The sequence below is a fragment of the Dendrobates tinctorius genome, unplaced genomic scaffold (assembly GCF_039654945.1).
Source record: "Dendrobates tinctorius isolate UK_male_01 unplaced genomic scaffold, ASM3965494v1 ptg000191l, whole genome shotgun sequence".
Classification (NCBI taxonomy): Eukaryota; Metazoa; Chordata; class Amphibia; order Anura; family Dendrobatidae; genus Dendrobates; species Dendrobates tinctorius.
In genome coordinates this window covers 1,807,501-1,827,477 of record NW_027361858.1, presented here as the reverse complement: position 1 = coordinate 1,827,477, position 19,977 = coordinate 1,807,501, and the positions used below count along the sequence as shown (strand labels likewise).

The 19,977-nt window shown below is 44.6% G+C and overlaps 1 protein-coding gene across 3 annotated transcripts in view; it reads left to right on the top strand.

Moving 5' to 3' along the window:
* The window catches only part of GRIN3A (glutamate ionotropic receptor NMDA type subunit 3A), an 822,030-nt gene that overhangs the window by 682,916 nt on the left and 119,137 nt on the right, over window positions 1-19,977 (top strand). For all 3 annotated transcript variants that reach the window (XM_073552433.1, XM_073552434.1, XM_073552435.1), the window contains one exon: window positions 17,783-17,934. In XM_073552433.1, coding sequence (XP_073408534.1) covers window positions 17,783-17,934 — 152 coding nt within the window. The remainder of the gene's footprint in view (window positions 1-17,782; window positions 17,935-19,977) is intronic.

Genomic DNA, 19,977 nt, shown 5'->3' with positions numbered 1-19,977 from the left:
ATTACTTTCGGATCTTGACGGACTGCCGTCCGTTGCATCCGTTTTTGTGAGGATCCGCCAAAATGTTGGTGCCCGTCAACATCCTCAAAGATTTCCAAACGGAGCTTGCAACGTTTTTTTGGGCGGCGGATCCTCCAGACACTGATTTAACCCGAAATTCTGTCTGGGTGCCGGACAAAAAAAATTCTCTCTCTCTCTCTCTCTCTCTCCTTCCTGGCCAAGCAGTTCCTTTAAATTTCCTCATTCTGCGGATCCGTCAAAAAACGGATCCTGTGGCTTCCGTTAACATCAGTAAGGAACGGATCCGCTTGTCCGCCTTTTTGGCTGACTTTAACTGACACAAAAAACTGAAGTGTGAAAGAGGCCTAAGATGTCATAGCTGCATAGCTGCAGGTCATTCTGGTTAAAGTCCACATGGCATCACAAAATGACGCTAGCCTGCTCTTTGGTGATTCAGCAGTATTGGAAACAGTTATTATGATAGGTTTTTTTGGGAACTGTGAATCAAATCTCAGATTTGCATGAAACTATAAATTTCAGAAAATTTTACTTAAATTTAATCCTACATGGATCGATCTTCTCATCTCTATATGTGAGTGTTTTTGTGTCTCCATTTTCTTCATCACAATAACCTCATTGACATGGGTATCAACACTAACATTATATCTGTACAAGTGGAGACTCACTTCTCTCTCTGGAACTTGTCAGGAACACCACACTACACTCGCTAAGGCCTCTTTCACACTTCGTTTTTTTACAATCAGTCACAATCCGCCAGGTTTTGAAAAAAACGGATCCGCAATTTTCTTTTGAGGATCCGTTTTTTTCCCCATTGACTTACATTATAGGCGGATTGTGACGGATTGCCGTCCGTTGCATCCTTTTTTTTGCGGATCCGCCAAAAGTTCCTGTCCGTCACCATCCTCAAAGATTTCAAAACGGAGCTTGCAACGTTTTTTTCTGTGGCGGATCCTCCAGACACTCATTTAACCCAAAATTCTTTCTGGGTGCCGGACAAAAAAAAATTCTCTCTCTCTCTCTCTCCTTTTCCAGGCTGCGATTCCTTTACAAATCTTCATTTGTCGGATCCGTCAAAAAAACGTACCGGTGACATCCGTTGTCATCAGTACTAAAACGGATCCGCCATCCGTCCTTTTGGCGGAGATCTTGACTGATGCAAAAAACTGAAGTGTCAAAGAGGCCTAACTGAGCAAGTGCGCGTGTCCTGAGTAAGAAACAGTGTTAAAAGATACTTGTGGAGCAGGGCAGCAGAGGTGACAATGCGTGCTTCAAACTATCGGTGTCAGGGTCCTGTCAGCGCCGGAAAGTAAAGATGCACAGGACCTGTGGACGCTGAAGTTAGCAAGCTGGCACAGGACTTATGTTCATGTGACTGCAAGGGGGAGGAGCTTAGCTTCCTGCTTTCAGATATGACAGGACACCATACAACAACTCAGAGTCAGGCAAAACGGAGGTCGCAACAGTATGGGCAAACGAGGCACAGGAGGGATATACAGATGGGAGGTCAGACAAAGCCAAAGGTCATACACAAGAGAGCGGCGTGGTACCAAGGGGACGAGCAGAGAGAAGTCGGGTCACAAGCAGAGAGTCATACACGAGAGGTAGCGCAGTACAAGAGGGACAGGCAGAACTCGTAACAGGGACAGAACCGGATCAAAACCAAACAAGCAAGCAAGATATCAGGCACAAGGCACACATACGCACAAGGTCAACTAACTCAGCCGAGGAAAGGAGTATAACTAACACCGGACCTAGGTCCAGTGAACATTAAATAGCCGCCCTCTGCCAGAGAGAGGCGGAACAATTAACCCCCAGTCTGATCAGGATGGGCCAAAGCGAAACCCCGTCCTGGATCATGACAGAACTATCCTGTGCATATTATTTCAAGAAAAAACATCCATATTAAGGCAGTTAACATCTCTATTCAGAAGCGTCCGGCATCAGAGTTTCACTGCATTCCCATCTCCAACATATATGAGACCCTCAAATTTGAGTCATTAGACCCGCAGGCTTTTTTGTGCATTATGGTCCCTGCATTAACCGCGTAAGGACTAAGCCATTTTGTAGGTTAATGACCAGGCTTTATTTTTGAAATCGGACCACTGTCCCTTTATGAGGTTATAACTCTGGAATGCTTGATTGGATCCCACTGATTCTGAGAAAGTTTTTTTCATGGCATATTGTACTTCATGTTAGTGGTAAAATTTCTTCGATATAACTTTTATTTATTTATGAAAATAACCGAAATTTGTCAAAAATTTTGAAATTTCCATATATTTAGTTTTTGTACCCTTACATCAGAGAGTGATGTCACACAAAATAGTTAATAGCTAACATTTCCCACATGTCAACTTTACATCAGCACAATTTTGGAAACAAATGTTTTTTTTAGTTAGGACGTTATATGGGTTAAAAGTAGACCAGCGATTCCTCATTTTTCCAGCAAAATTTACAAAACCATTTTTTTAGGGATTACATCACATTTGAAGTGAGTTTGGGGGGTCAATATGGCTGAAAATACACAAAAGTGACACCATTCTAAAAACTGCACCCCTCATGGTATTCAAAACCACATTCAAGAAGTTTATTAACCCTTTAGGTACTTCACAAGAATTCAAGCAATGTGGAAGGAAAAAACGAACATTTATCTTTTTTTTTGCCAAAAATTTTACTTCAGACACAATTTTTTTTATTTTGTCAAGGGTATCAGGAGAAAATGAACCACAATATTTGTTGTGCAATTTCTTTTGAGTGCGCTGATACCCCATGTGTTGAGGAAGACCAATCTTTAGGCGCACGACAGTGCTCAGAAGGGAAGGAGCATCATTTGAGGTTTTGAATGTCAAATTGGCTGGAATTGAGATCGGACGTCATGTTGCATTTGGTGAGCCCCTGATGAGCCTAAACAGTGGAAATCTCCCACAAGTGACCCCATTTTGGAAAATAGACCCCCAAAGGAACTTACCTAAATGTGTGGTGAGCACTTTGAACCCCTAAGGGCGTCACAGAAGGTTATAACGTAGAGGCTTGTTTTTTGCGGGACGAGTTGACATTTTTATTGGTACCATTTTCGGGCACATGACGTTTTTTGCTCGATTTCTATTCTGATTTTTGTGGAGGCAGAATCAACAAAAACCAGCAATTTAGGAATTTTTTTTCCTCCATTCTGCATGTGGTAAAGTTGGTTAGGCAGTTTTATTCTTCGGGTCAATATGATTACAGTGATACCTTATTTATATAGTCTTTATGTTTTGGCATTTTTACACATTAAAAACTTTTATAGAAAAAATAATAAATTTTGCATTGCTTTATTCTGAGCGCTATAACTTTTTTATTTTTCCGCTGAAGAAGCTGTATAGCGGCTTGTTTTTTGCAGGACAAGAAGGCGCTTTCAGTGATATTACTTGTATTACCATTTGGTTTTTTTTATTGCGTTTTATTCCACTTTTTCCAAGTGGTATGATGATACCGCTTGGAAAAAGTATAATTTGCTACTTTTTTTTGTGTTATTTTACGGCATTCACTGAAGGGGTTAACTAGGGTGACACTTTTAAAGATGGGATTTTTACGAACGCGGTGATACCAAACATGTGTACTTTTTTGTTTATTTTATTTCTTTTTCATAAAAATGTGTATTTATTAGAAGATTTTTTAAAAAACATGCAGGTGCGATAACCTGATGCCCGAGAACTGTTGGCACAGTGCAAGCACCTGGCATGTAATGGCAACACTGGAGGCGGGGCACAGACGCAAGAGGGGAATGATGGATGGCTGGGAGGCAGCTGATACAGGGGGAGACACCATACCTCTGGGACTCAATACAGGTATGGAGCGCAATTTATAAAAGTCAATATTTCAGTGTTACTAAGGATCAGAAACATAAGAGCCACTTTCACAGAATGCAGCCTTAGTGCTGCTGAAGGTGGCTCTTTTACTGAAAAACGCCCTGGTGGGGTGACAAGTTCCCTTTAAACATCTGCTTCCTGTAATTTTTAATTGCCAGTAAACACGAGTTTGTTAGAAGAATTTACTGAGTGTAAACTTGAAAGGGCAGTATGATGGCTCAGTGGTTAGCGCTGCAGCCTTGCAACACTGGGGTCCTGGGTTCAAATCCAACAAAGGACAAAATCTGCATGTTTGTGTGGGTTTCCTCCGGTTTCATCCCACTAGAGTTGAGCGACTTTTGGTTTTTTAGGGTCGCGTTTCGTTTCGAGCAAGATCGTCCGATTATAGGGAAAAAGTCGGGGTCGTCCCGAAACACGAAACCCAATGTAAGTCAATGGGGAATAAAAGTCGGCAGTGAGAGGAGGACAGGAAACACACCTACAGTGCCCATTTGAATGCCAAAAGCATCAATTCTTCTTACTTAAGCTTGTCAACCTTAATTAACTTCATAATACAAGTTACGCACTGAAAAATGGGGGTTATTTGGCTAAAGTTGTTGAGGGGGTAGGGCTGGCTCCAGGTTTTCATGTGCCCTGGGTGAAAGAGCGCCCCTTTAACACATACCACAACTCATCATGCTCCGATACGGCAGAGAAATAGCGGTATAGTACAATGAAAAATACTTCACTTTTTACATCTCATGACGAGGCCCATCTATTTCTCCATACAGAATCATTGGTCCCATATAATGTTTGAAACAGTATATGATGAGCTCCACATAATGCTACAGTATATGTTGGTCCCCATGGATGAAGCTCCACTGTCTTATGGGCCCAAATAATGCTCCAAACATAATGGGCCCCATTTCTAATGCTCTAGTGTATAATGGGCCCTGTAAATGCTGCTCCAGTGTCTGATGTCCACCTTTGGAATGTTCCAGTGTATGGTGGGCCCCATCTATCATTCTCCAGAGTATAGTGCTCCCCAAAAATTGCTGTCCCAACATTGAAAACAATGAAATAAGTCTCCTCGCTAGGGAATCCCTGTACTTGTCTGGACTCCTCGTCGTCCCCATCTTCCATCTCACTGCACAGTATTTCAACTTTGCAAGTGCTGTGATCCTGAGCAAGCAGGGGGGCCCACTCATTGGCGACGGCACTGACATAGGGCCCCTGATAGTACGGTGGTGTGTCTGATGGCGGGTGGGCCGAACCTGCACTTTCATCTGCAGCTTCCTCTTTGTCACCGTGTAAGATGGAACTGTATATGGGAAGGGTAACCTGAGTTTCATCAGGGTCAGATTCAGGCCGTGTAGCGTGCGAGGGGAATGTAGTGGTCTGGGTCAATGTACCAGCAGATTCATCGAGCAGTGGCTGGGCATCAGTGCACTTGTGTCGCCCCCAGGAGTACGGTCGCCACAGTGGCATTACCTTCTTCCTAGGGAGTGTGATGTCATTCTTGGGAGCTACGAACGATCTCTCTAGCAGGTTAACTGATTGGGCGGCGTTATTCCCACGAGTCATGACCCTCCAAACAGCGTTCATGAAGGCAAAGTGTTTATTTTATGTGGGCAGTATGGTTGCAAAGCTGAACCTCAAAGGAATGTCCAGAAGGGCACCACCAGGAGTGGAGCCTACGGTTAAATTCGACTCCACCTGGGAAACCTCAACCATGCCAGCTACAGAACAGATGCACACATTGCAAGCTTAATTCCGTTAACGAACGAGACTCCGTCATACCCCGCGGTCCGAGTCCGGCTTACTAGAGGGACACGTGAGGCTCTGGCACATGAGATTGGCCAATAACTGGTGTGTCATGCCCTTACATGTCCGTGGCTGCATGTGCGCTACACTGAAAAGGCCAGTGTTTGTCGCTTACAGGTGCAGATAACCCGCTGAACAACGTTAGTGATGGGGATCACTGATTACAATTATTACCCGCGAACAATGATTTCCCAGTAAGTTCAGGTCAACCGCAGTTCCGGAATTAGGCCTAACCGTCATTCCTGAAAAAATGAAAAACTTACGTGTGCAAACCACAGGTGCTGTAGCTTGCTTAACAGCTCGCCAGCCGTTCTCACGCCCAGTATGGATTGCACGTGATTGCACAAAGGTTAGAAAGGGTACCGTATCCCCGGATAACATGTATGGATAGCGTACACATTCAAAATATATGTCTATACATCAGGAGGCAGGCTCAGACGGTGTTAGGCCCAGTATGGATTGCACGTGATTGCACAAAGGTTAGAAAGGGTACCGTATCCCCGGATAACATGTATGGATAGCGTTCACATTCAAAATATATGTCTATACATCAGGAGGCAGGCTCAGACGGTGTTAGGCCCAGTATGGATTGTACGTGATTGCACAAAGGTTAGAAAGGGTACCGTATCCCCGGATAACATGTATGGATAGCGTACACATTCAAAATATATGTCTGTACATCAGGAGGCAGGCTCAGACGGTGTTAGGCCCAGTATGGATTGCATGTGATTGCACAAAGGTTAGAAAGGGTACCGTATCCCCGGATAACATGTATGGATAGCGTACACATTCAAAATATATGTCTGTACATCAGGAGGCAGGCTCAGACGGTGTTAGGCCCAGTATGGATTGCACGTGATTGCACAAAGGTTAGAAAGGGTACCGTATCCCCGGATAACATGTATGGATAGCGTACACATTCAAAATATATGTCTATACATCAGGAGGCAGGCTCAGACGGTGTCAGGCACAGTATGGATTTGACGGCCCAGATTACACAGCGGAGGAGCAGGGAGAGGTAAAGATTGCAAATGCTGGGGCCCTGCCCAAGCAAGGGGGGCCCACTGGTGGGCGTCGGTACTGGCACTGGGCCCCTCATAGTACAGAGGTGTGTCTGACGGCACCACCACCGTCAGAGACACTTGATTGCACTATGAGGGACCCTGTGCCAGTGCCCGCACCTAAGAGTCGGCCTACCCACCTGTCCAGGGCAACGGCACTCGCACGGTGTCATGCGCTAGGTGGTGACCCCGGCCATGGGGGGGGAGGCAGCACAGTTAGGGAGTTTTAGAAAGTGGCATATGTTGATGTTGGACATTCAGCTGATGCAAAAGGCGAAATAGGTGAAGTTCCAGGAAGAGGTGGACCAAAGCAAGCCATTTTTCTGTCACCCTATGTGTCATCAGGGGAAGGTGGGACAAAATCCTTGGAAACCCATGCATGGTTCATTTTAATGAAGGTTAGATCATCCACATTTTGGGTTGACAGACGGGTCCTTATTTCTGTCAGGATTGATCCAGCTGCACTGAAGACTCTTTCCGATAGCACACTTGCAGCTGGGCAAGCGAGCTCCTGTAAGGCATATTGGGCCAATTCAGGCCAGGTGTCCAGTTTAGCGGCCCAATAGTCAAAGGGGAATGACCTGTGTGGGAGAACATCGATATGGGAGGAAAAGTAGTTTGTAACCATAGTTGACAACTGCTGTCTCCTGTCACTTTCCATCGATGCAGTATTACCAGTTGTGTGAGCGGTATTTGAAAAATCAGTCCACAACATTGTCATGAAACCCCTGTCTCCAACGCCACTTCTGCTGTGTGCACCACGAACACCTCTGCCAAGCTGCCCCCGGCCCGTACGGCTCGTGTGAGAACCATCACCACTGCTGTGTTTACCAGTTTACCAGAGTTGCTTGTTTATTAGCCAATATTAGGTCAAGGTTCTCCTGTGGCATGATGTTTTGTAATTTGCCTTTATAGCGTGGATCCAGGATGCTGGCCAACCAGTAGTCGTCATCGTTCATCATTTTGGCAATGCGTGGGTCCCTTTTTAGGATCTGCAAGGCATAATCTGACATGTGGGCCAATGTTCCCGGTGTCAATGATGCACTGCGAGTGCTGGTTGGAGGAGCACTTTCTGGCAAATCCACATCCCTCCAGTCACGCACAAACCCTGTACCAGACCTTACCACGCCAACATTTTCACTTGCCCCACGAGATGCATCCTCCTCCCCTAAGTAATCATCCCCATCATCCTCCTCCTCCTCTTCTTCCTCCACCTCGTCCAGGAGAGGTCCCTGAGCAGACAATGGCTGAATGTCATCAATGTCCTCCTCTTCCTCCTCATCAACATTGGCTGCAGACGCCTGCTCCTTAAGGTGCGTCAAAGTTTGCATGAGCAGACGCATAAGTGGGATGCTCATGCTTAGGATGGCTTCGTCTGCGCTTACCAGCCGTGTGCATTCCTCAAAACACTGAAGGACATTACAGAGGTCTTTCAGCTTCGACCACTGGACACCTGTCAACTCCATGTCTGCTCTCAAAGTGCCTGGCCGTGTATCCTCCCACAAATGCATTATGGCCTGCCTCTGCTCGCACAGCCGCTCCACCATGTGCAGGGTGGAGTTCCACCTTGTTGCAATGTCGATAATGAGGCGGTGGTTGGGAAGGTGGAGCAATCGCTGCAGCTTCTGCATACGAACGGAGTGTACAGGCGACCGGCGGATGTGCGCGCACAGTCTTCGCACCTTCTGGAGCAGGGCTGTTAACTCCGGATAATTTTTGAGGAAGCACTGCACCACCAGGTTCAAGGTGTGAGCCAAGCAAGGTATATGGCTGAGTTTTGAAAGGGCTATGGCTGCCACAAAATTACGGCCGTTATCACTAACTACCTTGCCTGCCTCAAGATGTACACTGCCCAGCCATGACTCAGTTTGTCGCTTCAAGTACTCGGCCAGCACCTCGGCGGTGTGTCTGTTGCCCAAACACATCATCTGCAACACAGCCTGCTGACGCTTTCCACTAGCTGCTCGATAGGGGCACACATCGTGTGCAACAGTGGCAGCTGCAGATGGAGTGCTCGTACGACTGCGCTCTGTGGGCGAGCTTTCGCTTCTGGAGGAGGAGGAGGAGGAGGGTCGAACGCCTACAGCCAACTGTTTCCTATACCGTGGGCTAGGCAGCACTGTCCCACCACCGCTGTCCCCTGTGGACCCTGCATCCACCACATTAACCCAGTGCGCAGTGATGGACACGTAACGGCCCTGGCCATGCCGACTGGACCATGCATCAGTTGTGAGGTGCACCTTTCCACTCACTGACTGCTTGAGTGCATGAACAATGCGGTCTTTCACATGATGGTGGAGGGCTGGGATGGCTTTGCGAGAGAAGAAGTGGCGACTGGGTAGGTCATAACGTGGTACTGCATAGGCCATGAGTTCGCGGAAAGCTGTGCTTTCCACCAACCGAAAGGGCATCATCTCAAACGAGATTAGTTTGGCAATGTGGGCGTTCAAACCCAGTGTATGCGGATGAGAGACTGAGTACTTTCTTGACCTACTCATAGTGTCTGGGAGGGTGAGCTGGACTTGAGAGCTGCATATGGTGGAAGTAGCCGTGGACAGGGCGGACTGAGAGAGGGTTGATGATGGTGATGGAGTTGGTGTTCTTTCTGATGGCCTAGAATCAGTCTTTCGTTGATATAACAGTGGGATTCCCTGATTGCTGTGGCCTTGCAACGACACCTCAACATTTGCTGCTGTGCTAACCGGTGGGCTTACAGTGGGGGAAACAATGTAGCGTTGCTGACTACCTTCGTTGTGATCAGTTGCACATGTGGCACTTGAGGTTTGGTGTTGTGTCCACGCTTGCAAGTGCATGCTGGTTAAATGTCTAAGCATGCAACTGGTATTCAAATTTTTCAGATTTTTCCCTCGGCTAAAGGTCTTTGCGCACTTCTTACAGATAACCTTGGCCTGATCATGAGGATTTTGTTCAAAAAAGTGCCACACTGCACTCTTCCTACTTTGGCAGACATTTTGCGGCCTAGCACGCTGTGATCTTTTGACCCTCTGGACAAGCTGTCCAGCAACTCTTTTGATGTTTGGAACCTGTCTTTGGAGTGCTCCGGGCCTGCCAGATAACAGCTGTTGCGATGTCGATGTCTGCTGTGGATGCTCCTCATCTGAGCTATTGGAAGCAGCACCCTCTTCCCCCAATGGATGCCAATCTGGGTCAACAACTGGGTCATCCATCACCTCCTCTTCTATGTCATGTGCACCTTTCTCTGTGTCACCGTGTATGGTGTTATAGTGTGCGGGAAGGGGCACCTGTGTCTCATCATGGTCAGAATCTGGCTCTGTACACTGCGAGGACAATGTAGTGCTCTGAGTGAATGTACCAGCAGAATCATCCATCAGCGGCTGTGCATCAGTGCACTCCATGTCAGATTCATCTTGGCCTGGGTAATTCACCATTTCACTTGATAATCCAGGCATGGTATGTGAAAACAGCTCCATGGAGTAATCAGTAGTATGGCCTGTGTCATCCTTCAATCTTGGTTGGGGTGAAGGACACAAGGAAAGGTGTGGTTCATGAACATGAGCCTCCAATGATGACTCAGTGCTTTTACTTTTTACAACTGAAGAAGAGGAGGCGATAGAGCTGGAGGCTGAGTCAGCAATGTAAGACAAAACTTTTTCCTGATGCTCTGGCTTTAAAAGCGGTTTGCCAACTCCTAGAAAACTAAGCGTTCGAGGCCTTATGTGCAGACGATGACGCAGGCTCAACACCTCCTGCATTCGGTCCTATTTTGCTCTTGCCACTACCATCAGATCCACCACCAACACCATCATTACCAGCTGCCAACCCCCGCCCAATTCCACGGCCTCTTCCACCAGCCTTCCTCATTTTTGGTAGAAATGTAGACAAAATCCAACAAACTATATAGTAATGTAAAACAAGGTACAAGGTGTCTATAGGACAGGGGAGATTTTGAATTTCTGCAGACACTTGTGGACACTGGACACTTTTGGATTGTGTGAGGCCCAATGAATATCTGAGCGCTATGTGACAGGCTCGATGGCACAGCTGTGACCAAAGTGACTAGAGGATAAGGGAGATTTTTAATTTCAGCAGACACTTGTGGACACTGGACACTTTTGGATTGTGTGAGGCCCAATGAATATCTGAGCGCTATGTGACAGGCTCGATGGCACAGCTGTGACCAAAGTGACTAGAGGATAAGGGAGATTTTGAATTTCTGCACACACTTGTGGACACTGGACACTTTTGGATTGTGTGAGGCCCAATGAATATCTGAGCACTATGTGACAGGCTCGATGGCACAGCTGTGACCAAAGTGACTAGAGGATAAGGGAGATTTTTAATTTCAGCAGACACTTGTGGACACTGGACACTTTTGGATTGTGTGAGGCCCAATGAATATCTGAGCGCTATGTGACAGGCTCGATGGCACAGCTGTGACCAAAGTGACTAGAGGATAAGGGAGATTTTGAATTTCTGCACACACTTGTGGACACTGGACACTTTTGGATTGTGTGAGGCCCAATGAATATCTGAGCGCTATGTGACAGGCTCGATGGCACAGCTGTGACCAAAGTGACTAGAGGATAAGGGAGATTTTGAATTTCAGCAGACACTTGTGGACACTGGACACTTTTGGATTGTGTGAGGCCCAATAAATATCTGAGCGCTATGTCACAGGCTCGATGGCACAGCTGTGACCAAAGTGACTAGAGGATAAGGGAGATTTTGAATTTCTGCACACACTTGTGGACACTGGACACTTTTGGATTGTGTGAGGCCCAATGAATATCTGAGCGCTATGTGACAGGCTCGATGGCACAGCTGTGACCAAAGTGACTAGAGGATAAGGGAGATTTTGAATTTCTGCACACACTTGTGGACACTGGACACTTTTGGATTGTGTGAGGCCCAATGAATATCTGAGCGCTATGTGACAGGCTCGATGGCACAGCTGTGACCAAAGTGACTAGAGGATAAGGGAGATTTTGAATTTCTGCACACACTTGTGGACACTGGACACTTTTGGATTGTGTGAGGCCCAATGAATATCTGAGCGCTATGTGACAGGCTCGATGGCACAGCTGTGACCAAAGTGACTAGAGGATAAGTGAGATTTTGAATTTCAGCAGACACTTGTGGACACTGGACACTTTTGGATTGTGTGAGGCCCAATGAATATCTGAGCGCTATGTGACAGGCTCGATGGCACAGCTGTGACCAAAGTGACTAGAGGATAAGGGAGATTTTGAATTTCTGCACACACTTGTGGACACTGGACACTTTTGGATTGTGTGAGGCCCAATGAATATCTGAGCGCTATGTGACAGGCTCGATGGCACAGCTGTGACCAAAGTGACTAGAGGATAAGGGAGATTTTGAATTTCTGCACACACTTGTGGACACTGGACACTTTTGGATTGTGTGAGGCCCAATGAATATCTGAGCGCTATGTGACAGGCTCGATGGCACAGCTGTGACCAAAGTGACTAGAGGATAAGGGAGATTTTGAATTTCAGCAGACACTTGTGGACACTGGACACTTTTGGATTGTGTGAGGCCCAATGAATATCTGAGCGCTATGTGACAGGCTCGATGGCACAGCTGTGACCAAAGTGACTAGAGGATAAGGGAGATTTTGAATTTCTGCACACACTTGTGGACACTGGACACTTATGGATTGTGTGAGGCCCACTGAATATCACAGCGCTATGTCACAGGCAGAAATTGACTAGTGTATCACAAACTACAAGGTGTATGTAGAATTGGGCAGAATAGGAATCTCCCTAGAGTGCAGGTCTGTAAGAACGGAACATGTCCTCGTTTTATTCTCACAGAGTGACACACTGATAGCTTCACTGTGGCAGTGATAACAGCCGTTACACGGTACTGTGTGAGGAGCGTACACCGCTGTATGGTGTGAAAAAATGCACGCTCAGTACCTCAGCAGGACAAAAAAAAAATTGGGATTGCTTTTAAAAAAGCAGTTTGCGGAGCAGTGGTAAACAGCAATGCAGGAATGTCAGGAAGCCTTAGAAGGCAGCCCAACAACCAACACCACTGATACACCACTATATAGCCTCCCCTTGCACTGCACACACAGTGACTGGTGTGTTGTACAGGCAAAATCGCTAGCAGCAGAAGCAGTTTTTTTTTCTTCTCAGCAGGACAAAAAAAAAAAAATTGGGATTGCTTTTAAAAAAGCAGTTTGCGGAGCAGTGGGTAAACAGCAATGCAGGAATGTCAGGAAGCCTTAGAAGGCAGCCCAACAACCAACACCACTGATACACCACTAAATAGCCTCCCCTTGCACTGCACACACAGTGACTGGTGTGTTGTACAGGCAAAATCGCTAGCAGCAGAAGCAGTTTTTTTTTCTTCTCAGCAGGACAAAAAAAAAAAATTGGGATTGCTTTTAAAAAAGCAGTTTGCGGAGCAGTGGGTAAACAGCAATGCAGGAATGTCAGGAAGCCTTAGAAGGCAGCCCAACAATCAACACCACTGATACACCACTATATAGCCTCCCCTTGCACTGCACACACAGTGACTGGTGTGTTGTACAGGCAAAATCGCTAGCAGCAGAAGCAGTTTTTTTTTCTTCTTCCCTGCCTAACGCTCTCCCTACAGAATCAGCAGCAACCTCTCCCTATGCTAAGATCGGCAGAAGTAAGATGGCGGTCGGCGTGCACGCCCTTTTATACCCCCTGTGACGCCCACCAAAGCAAGCCAATCATTTGCATGCCCTTCTGAAAGATGGTGGTGACCCGTGCCTATGTCATCACGTTGCCCACAGTGTCCGTGGATCCTGATTGGCTGAAAAAGAGCGCAAAACAAACTTTTGAAACGCGACTTTGGCGCGTAAGTCGCCGACCTCGTGGCCGACCTCATCCTAGGGTCGGGTTTCGTTTCATGAAACCCGACTTTGCCAAAAGTCGGCGACTTTTGAAATTTTTCGACCCGTTTCGCTCAACTCTACATCCCACACTCCAAAGACATACTGATAAGGATTCTAGATTGTGAACCCCATCGGGGACAGTGATGATAAGGTATGTAATGTATGCATTGTGGAATTAATGGTGCTATATAAATGAGTAAAATAACAATAAAATATGAATAAAGGTTATTGTAAAGGGGCGAGTTAGGGTACCGTTACACGTAGCGACGCACCAACGATCTGGCTAAGATCGTTTGTGCATCGCTAGTAAGCAGTCTTACAGGCTGATCTTCATAATGACGCATCAGCGATCAGCGATGTCACTAACGACCACGGCGATCGTTGGTACCGTGTCACACACTGTCTATAATAGCGATTCAGACTTTGAATAGGCATCCTTCAGCGCTATCTATATAGCGAGGTCGCTCGTCGTTGATAAGGGGCATCAAACACAGCAATGCATGCTGGTCAGCATGATGCCAGCGATCAAAAAACGATCCTGAACATTCGCGCACGATCAGCGACATCGCAGCAGGGAGCCGGTCGTTTCCGTGTGTCACACTTAGCGAAATCGTTGTCGCTTCAGCGATATCGCTAGCGATCTCGCTGTGTGTAACGGGGGCTTTAGTTTGAGTTGTGATACTACCTATTGTGAAAGATGGATCCTAAGTTATCTACTGTATGTAGAGGCTTTGCCTGTCATTGCAATCCTGTCTGTGATGGTAATGAGAATGCTGAAAACCAATTTGTGCAAACAGGAAGTATTATTCTAGTATCAGTGTTTTTTATGTAGATGATGATATAGAAAACAGTGAAAACAATAGGTTACATTTTGATTGCACATTCTCTTTAAAGTGAACTTGTGTACTGCAATATAATGCTATTAACCTGCAAATATGGCATCAATATGGAGCTTAAATATATTCTGTCACCATGCAGCGCCCACACAGAAAGCTCTGCTGCCAGGAGGAATTAACTTCCCGGCGGCCTTGCTCTTTCAGTCAAGAGGGTGGCGCCGGCATGGTTTCAGTCACCACTCTGCGTAGAGAGTGGTGGCTGTGACCGCACCCTTGGCACTGACTGACAGCCAGCTCTATTGTTGATCCTGCTGTCAGTCAGTACCTTGGGCGCTGTTATAGACACTGCTCTCTATGTACAGAGTGTTGAATAAAACTGAGCCAGTGCCATCCCTATGACTGAAAGCCTGGGGGAATAATGTTTCCCAGCAGCGGGGCTCTACACAAGGTCAGAACGCTATTAAACTATTAACCCCATATCTGCAGGTTAATAGCATTACTTTACGTAAAGGTTTCCTTTAAAGAGTGTAGCATTTAGCTCATCTATATAGAATGCAGGGTAGCTGTCACATCTGAGCCCTGATGCCTAGGGATGGAGGCTTCAAGGTTCCTTTTCCACACAAGAAGATGCTAGTATTATAAATGACACAGTAGGTGGTGGCGCTATCATTTTGTTTCTACTATCTAACAAGTGAGGTGAGCAATCGGGTCACAGAAATGATTGTTTAGTCAGACTACATTGTATCACTGTATTATAGAAGCATTCAGAAAGCCCCCAGAATCCTTCTGCTGCTGATGGTGAGTGGGCTTAAATGATACCTACTGTAATATATCGAGAACAAAAGCAATTTTCATGAATTACAGTTTGGGTGAAAACTCTGCTGCAATTTCCTTCCAATTTATACAGTAGGTGAAAATAACTATAATTTCCCTTAAAATGTGCTAAATTTCTATTCATTCTTTAACTACTTAGGACCTTTTCTGTGATTCAGAAATACAACTTAACATACATTAAAATAATTTGCTGTAAACATTTAGCATGATAATAACAAGGTTTAAGCAGTTATGTGCAACAAAAGTGTGCATGCAATGGGAACGCAATAACATTTTGTTAAAATTTAGTGCTTTTTCATATTCGGATGGCAAAAAAGCAGCCAGAAACAACAGGAAAAATGAATTTGTTACTGATAAATAAGTATTACAGGTTCAGAAAACATCGTAAGGACCGAAGTGTGTACTGCTCCAATAAGTGGGCAGTGCTTCTCGAAAAAAAAACTGTAATATATATAAAAAAGTGAATTGGGGACATGATTTTATGAAACTTACTGTACAAATTAACAAGAAAACTCTTTTATGTACCATTTGGCTGTGTTAGAGTACAATACCTATAATTTATGTAATGAGTGAATTAAGAACTGTCTTTGTATTGGTAGATCATTTTTGAGGGGTTAAACTCAAACCTTATTTGAACTTCCATCAGTCTGTTGGGAGTTGCTAATTATTAATTTTTTTAACCCTATACTTCTGGTGGTTCATCCCTACCATTTTATCCTGATCCTGACTCAGCTTGTAACTCCAACTTTTTCCGATTCCTCTAACCTTGACCACAGCCTGTTTTTTTTTTGCGGCCGGATATAATGTGACGGCCATCTGCGAATCTGGGCTGCAGTAGGAACAGCACCACGAGTAACCCCGAGACCCTTAACCCCTATACAAGGATCTGGAATTGTAGCAAGGCCCAGGGAGTAGCTGTTTGGTGGAGCAATGGACCAGAGCAGGACGGCCGCCAAGGGGTTAAAACTAAAACCCGTAATCGTGGTCAGGAGGCAGGAGTCGGAGGCCGGAGGGCAGCAAAGATGCAAAATCAGCAGGCAGAAAAATAGTCAAAAGTCCGGGCCAAGGTCAGTGAAACCAGAAGGGCACCAAAGGTACAGAATCAGCAGGCAGCAGAAGGGTCAGGAATCCAAGCGAAGGTCAGCGTCAAAAAATCAGAATAGAGGCAGAGGTACAAAAACGGCAGGCAATAAAATGATCAGAAATCCAGGCTGAGGTCAGAGTTAACTATAGCAATTCACACAGCAGCACGGAGGGGAACCAAGAATATATCCGGCGGCTTGCAAGACCAGTCCCAAGGTATTTGAGGGATCAGGTCATCCCTCACAGGATCCCGGACTGATGATGTAATTAGGACCGCCCCCAGGACCAGGTCAGATGGTGATGCAGTAAGCCCTACTTGACTGACAGAGGGGCGGAGCCTGCACCCACCAGATGCCTGCACAGGAGCCTCTTCTCTGTCACCACCCTCACCAAGGGGCGAACCACGGCGCCTCCCAGTGGCCGAGGCAGGAACAGCTGTCCCCGAGTCCGACGGCGACGGTCCGGCGCCTCCTAGTGGCTGAGACCGGGACAGCAGGCCCCGAGTCTGGTGGCGACGTGTCAGTCCGGCACCTCCTAGTGGCCGAAGCCAAACCAGCAGGCCCCGAGTCTGGCGGCGACGTACCAGTCCGGCCCCTCCTAGTGGCCGGAACAGCAGGCCCTGAGTCTGACAGCGACGTGACAGTTTGACTATGCTTTGACTGACTTACTCGTGCCTGTCCATACCAGCCATTACACTGACTTTTGACTTTCAAAACATCTTCTTGACACTCAAGTTATTGACCAGATTACTTTTACCACTCTTGCCTCAAGCTAGCTTACCTGGCCAGGAGCTACTCTGTGAGCGCAACCCAAGTGACACTTTGATAAGTCCAGATCCTTGTATAGGTTTTAAGCTAGGAAGGCCCGGTAGACTCTGGGACCTATTAAGCAGATTGGCTTGCACCAAGTCTGTCCAAAGCAGCCTGATGTTCTCAGATAAATCTTTACACCCATATCCAGTTTTGCTACACTTGTTTATCTTTCATATCCAAGTTTTGCCAATATAATCATAATTTAGTATGTATTATGCTGTATAATGTTTAGATTTAATTATTATTTCTTATTTTGTAACATTTTTTTTTACAGACAAGTGCCTTGGTTTTATTAAGTGTTTGACTCCATGTCTCCACTTCCCGACTGTCTTTTTTCTAAACTCATGGTCTAATAAAAATGCTTTTTACTTTATTGTTTCATTATGATTTACCATAAATAGTGTTAACCCTTCAGTCCATATTGCATATTTATCGCTGTGCTCCGAAAGCATGTTGTAAATGTAGTGATTGCTATCTCCAAAGGATAAATCAAGTTCTATAAAGAAGAACTGTAACTAACTTTTGTATGAAAATAATAGAGATGTTACTGTACTACATGATTGTGAGAATTGTATTATACAACCATTAAACTACATGTATATATGTTTTTTAGGTTATGGAATTGGTCTTCCCCCCAACTCTCCGTTGACGTCAAACATATCTGAATTGGTCAGCCAGTATAAATCAAGTGGCTACATGGACACGCTTCATGATAAGTGGTATAAAGTGGTACCTTGTGGGAAGAGAAGTTTTGCAGTCACAGAGGTAAATTGTTTAAAAAACATTATATGTTAATGCAAAAATTAATATATAATTTTCATTTGCATTTTAAATGGTTGTCTCAAGGTCACAACCTTTTCCTAATGTTCTTTTAGGAAATCTGAATCTCAAGAACATAGGGTACCCTCTCTTATATATAAAAGACCAATGTAGGATGAATCACTCCTCCTCTTCCTCTTTTGTCTCCCCTCCCTCTCTCACACCAGGAAAGGGTTATATAAGAAGGATAAAATTCATTTTCTCCATATACCTGAAGAAGGCTGCACTTTTTTTTTTACTTGTTTTATATCAGTATGAATAAAATTTTACTTACAAGCAACCTGAAATTTCTGCACCTTGATTTCTCTTGGTGGCAAAGACAGCGCAATTCCCTGGTCCTCCTGTCTGGCATCTTTTCTTCATTATAATTTAAATAGTGAAAAAAATAGTAAATTAATTTGGGGACAAATTTTGATCACTTCTTATTGCAATTTTTTTGTGGTGTATCAGTAACCAAAAAACTGCAATCCTGGCATTTTTCTTTTTTTTTTTTCTTTTACTGTGTTTACCGATTGGATTTATTGAATTAATCTTATATTTTAATAGATTGGACTTTTCTGGACACAGCAATACCATATATGTGTATATATTTTTTACATTTGTTTTGAATGGGTAAAAAGTGGATTGATTCAAAACTTTTATTTATTTTTTTAATTTTCTCTTATTATTTTACTGTATTTGATAGGCCCCATATAAGACTTGAACCTCTGAACAGCAACACAAAATAACCCCAAATAATATTAATGGGGCAAAAACTATCAGCAATATGAATACACCACAACAAAACACAGTTTAAATTGCTAATTAATGCAAATTTTATTATGCACCCATAAATGCAGAAAAATTGATAACATCGGTTTTCTGGGATTTTGATTGGCCATTCCTAGTATATAACATTCGCTCACCCTGCCCCATGACGCGTCTCCTGAAGAAGAAGCAAAACGTACGTTGGGGCGACGGGGACGCCTTGTGACTAGTGCATATCATGTAAGTGCCCTTCAGCATTTTCTCTTAGTATTGGACCATGCCTATTTAGCTATTTGTATGTTATTGCAATTGTCCACATGGGTAGTTGGCACTATGGTGGCTTGTTCCTATATATAGCTTTTTTAGTGTTTTTCATGGATTAGAAACTACATTACTATTTGATATATTTTTGGGGCAACGTGTAATATGGCTCCCTGTTTGGACAGCAGTATCCCTGTTACCATATTTTCTTAATGTTATCAATTTTTCTGCATTTATGGGTGCATAATAACATTTGCATTAATTGGCAATTTAAACTGTGTTTTGTTGTGGTGTATTCATTGAACCTCCGAATGACTGATCACCCAAAGTATTGCAATATACAGCAAAAATTATAGTCTCTTAGGAAGCCTAGTCACAGATGAGTCTTCATAGGGTTAGTGACATGACAAGCACATGGGTCTTCAGCAGATTTCCGACTATCGTGGTAGCCAGTACATCCAATGTCAGTACAGAGTAAACTAACAGTTAATTCCTTAAGAACTGTTTTACCTAACTATTGCTTTACTACCAAGTTTCTGCGATAATGGGGTTATTGCTGCCAATGAAAGTGAGATCCCTTTTCACTAACAAGAATAAAATAGTGTTCAGGGATTACTCTGCTCTGCTAATTAGGTATGAAATAGTCCCATTCCACTGGGGCATTTACCAGGTTGCCATTTTTTCATTTGGAGTTTCACATTCCCTAAAGTGTAGTATTTTAGACTCCTGATAGCAGAATGATAAATTCTCGAAGAATCATTGTCCTACTTTACAGATAAACTTTTGTTGTTTAGTATGCATTTATGTGTATATTTAAGTGTGGCCTCTAAAACAAAGTAGATTTCACTTTGGAATTAAGAGATCAATTAATGTTATGCATATTAAGGACTCAATCAATATAAACCCATTTTTCACATGTTTTGAGGTGTTGAGAAAATTAGCCATTCTAAATAGCTGGTAGTAATGTGCAGCAATCTGAAA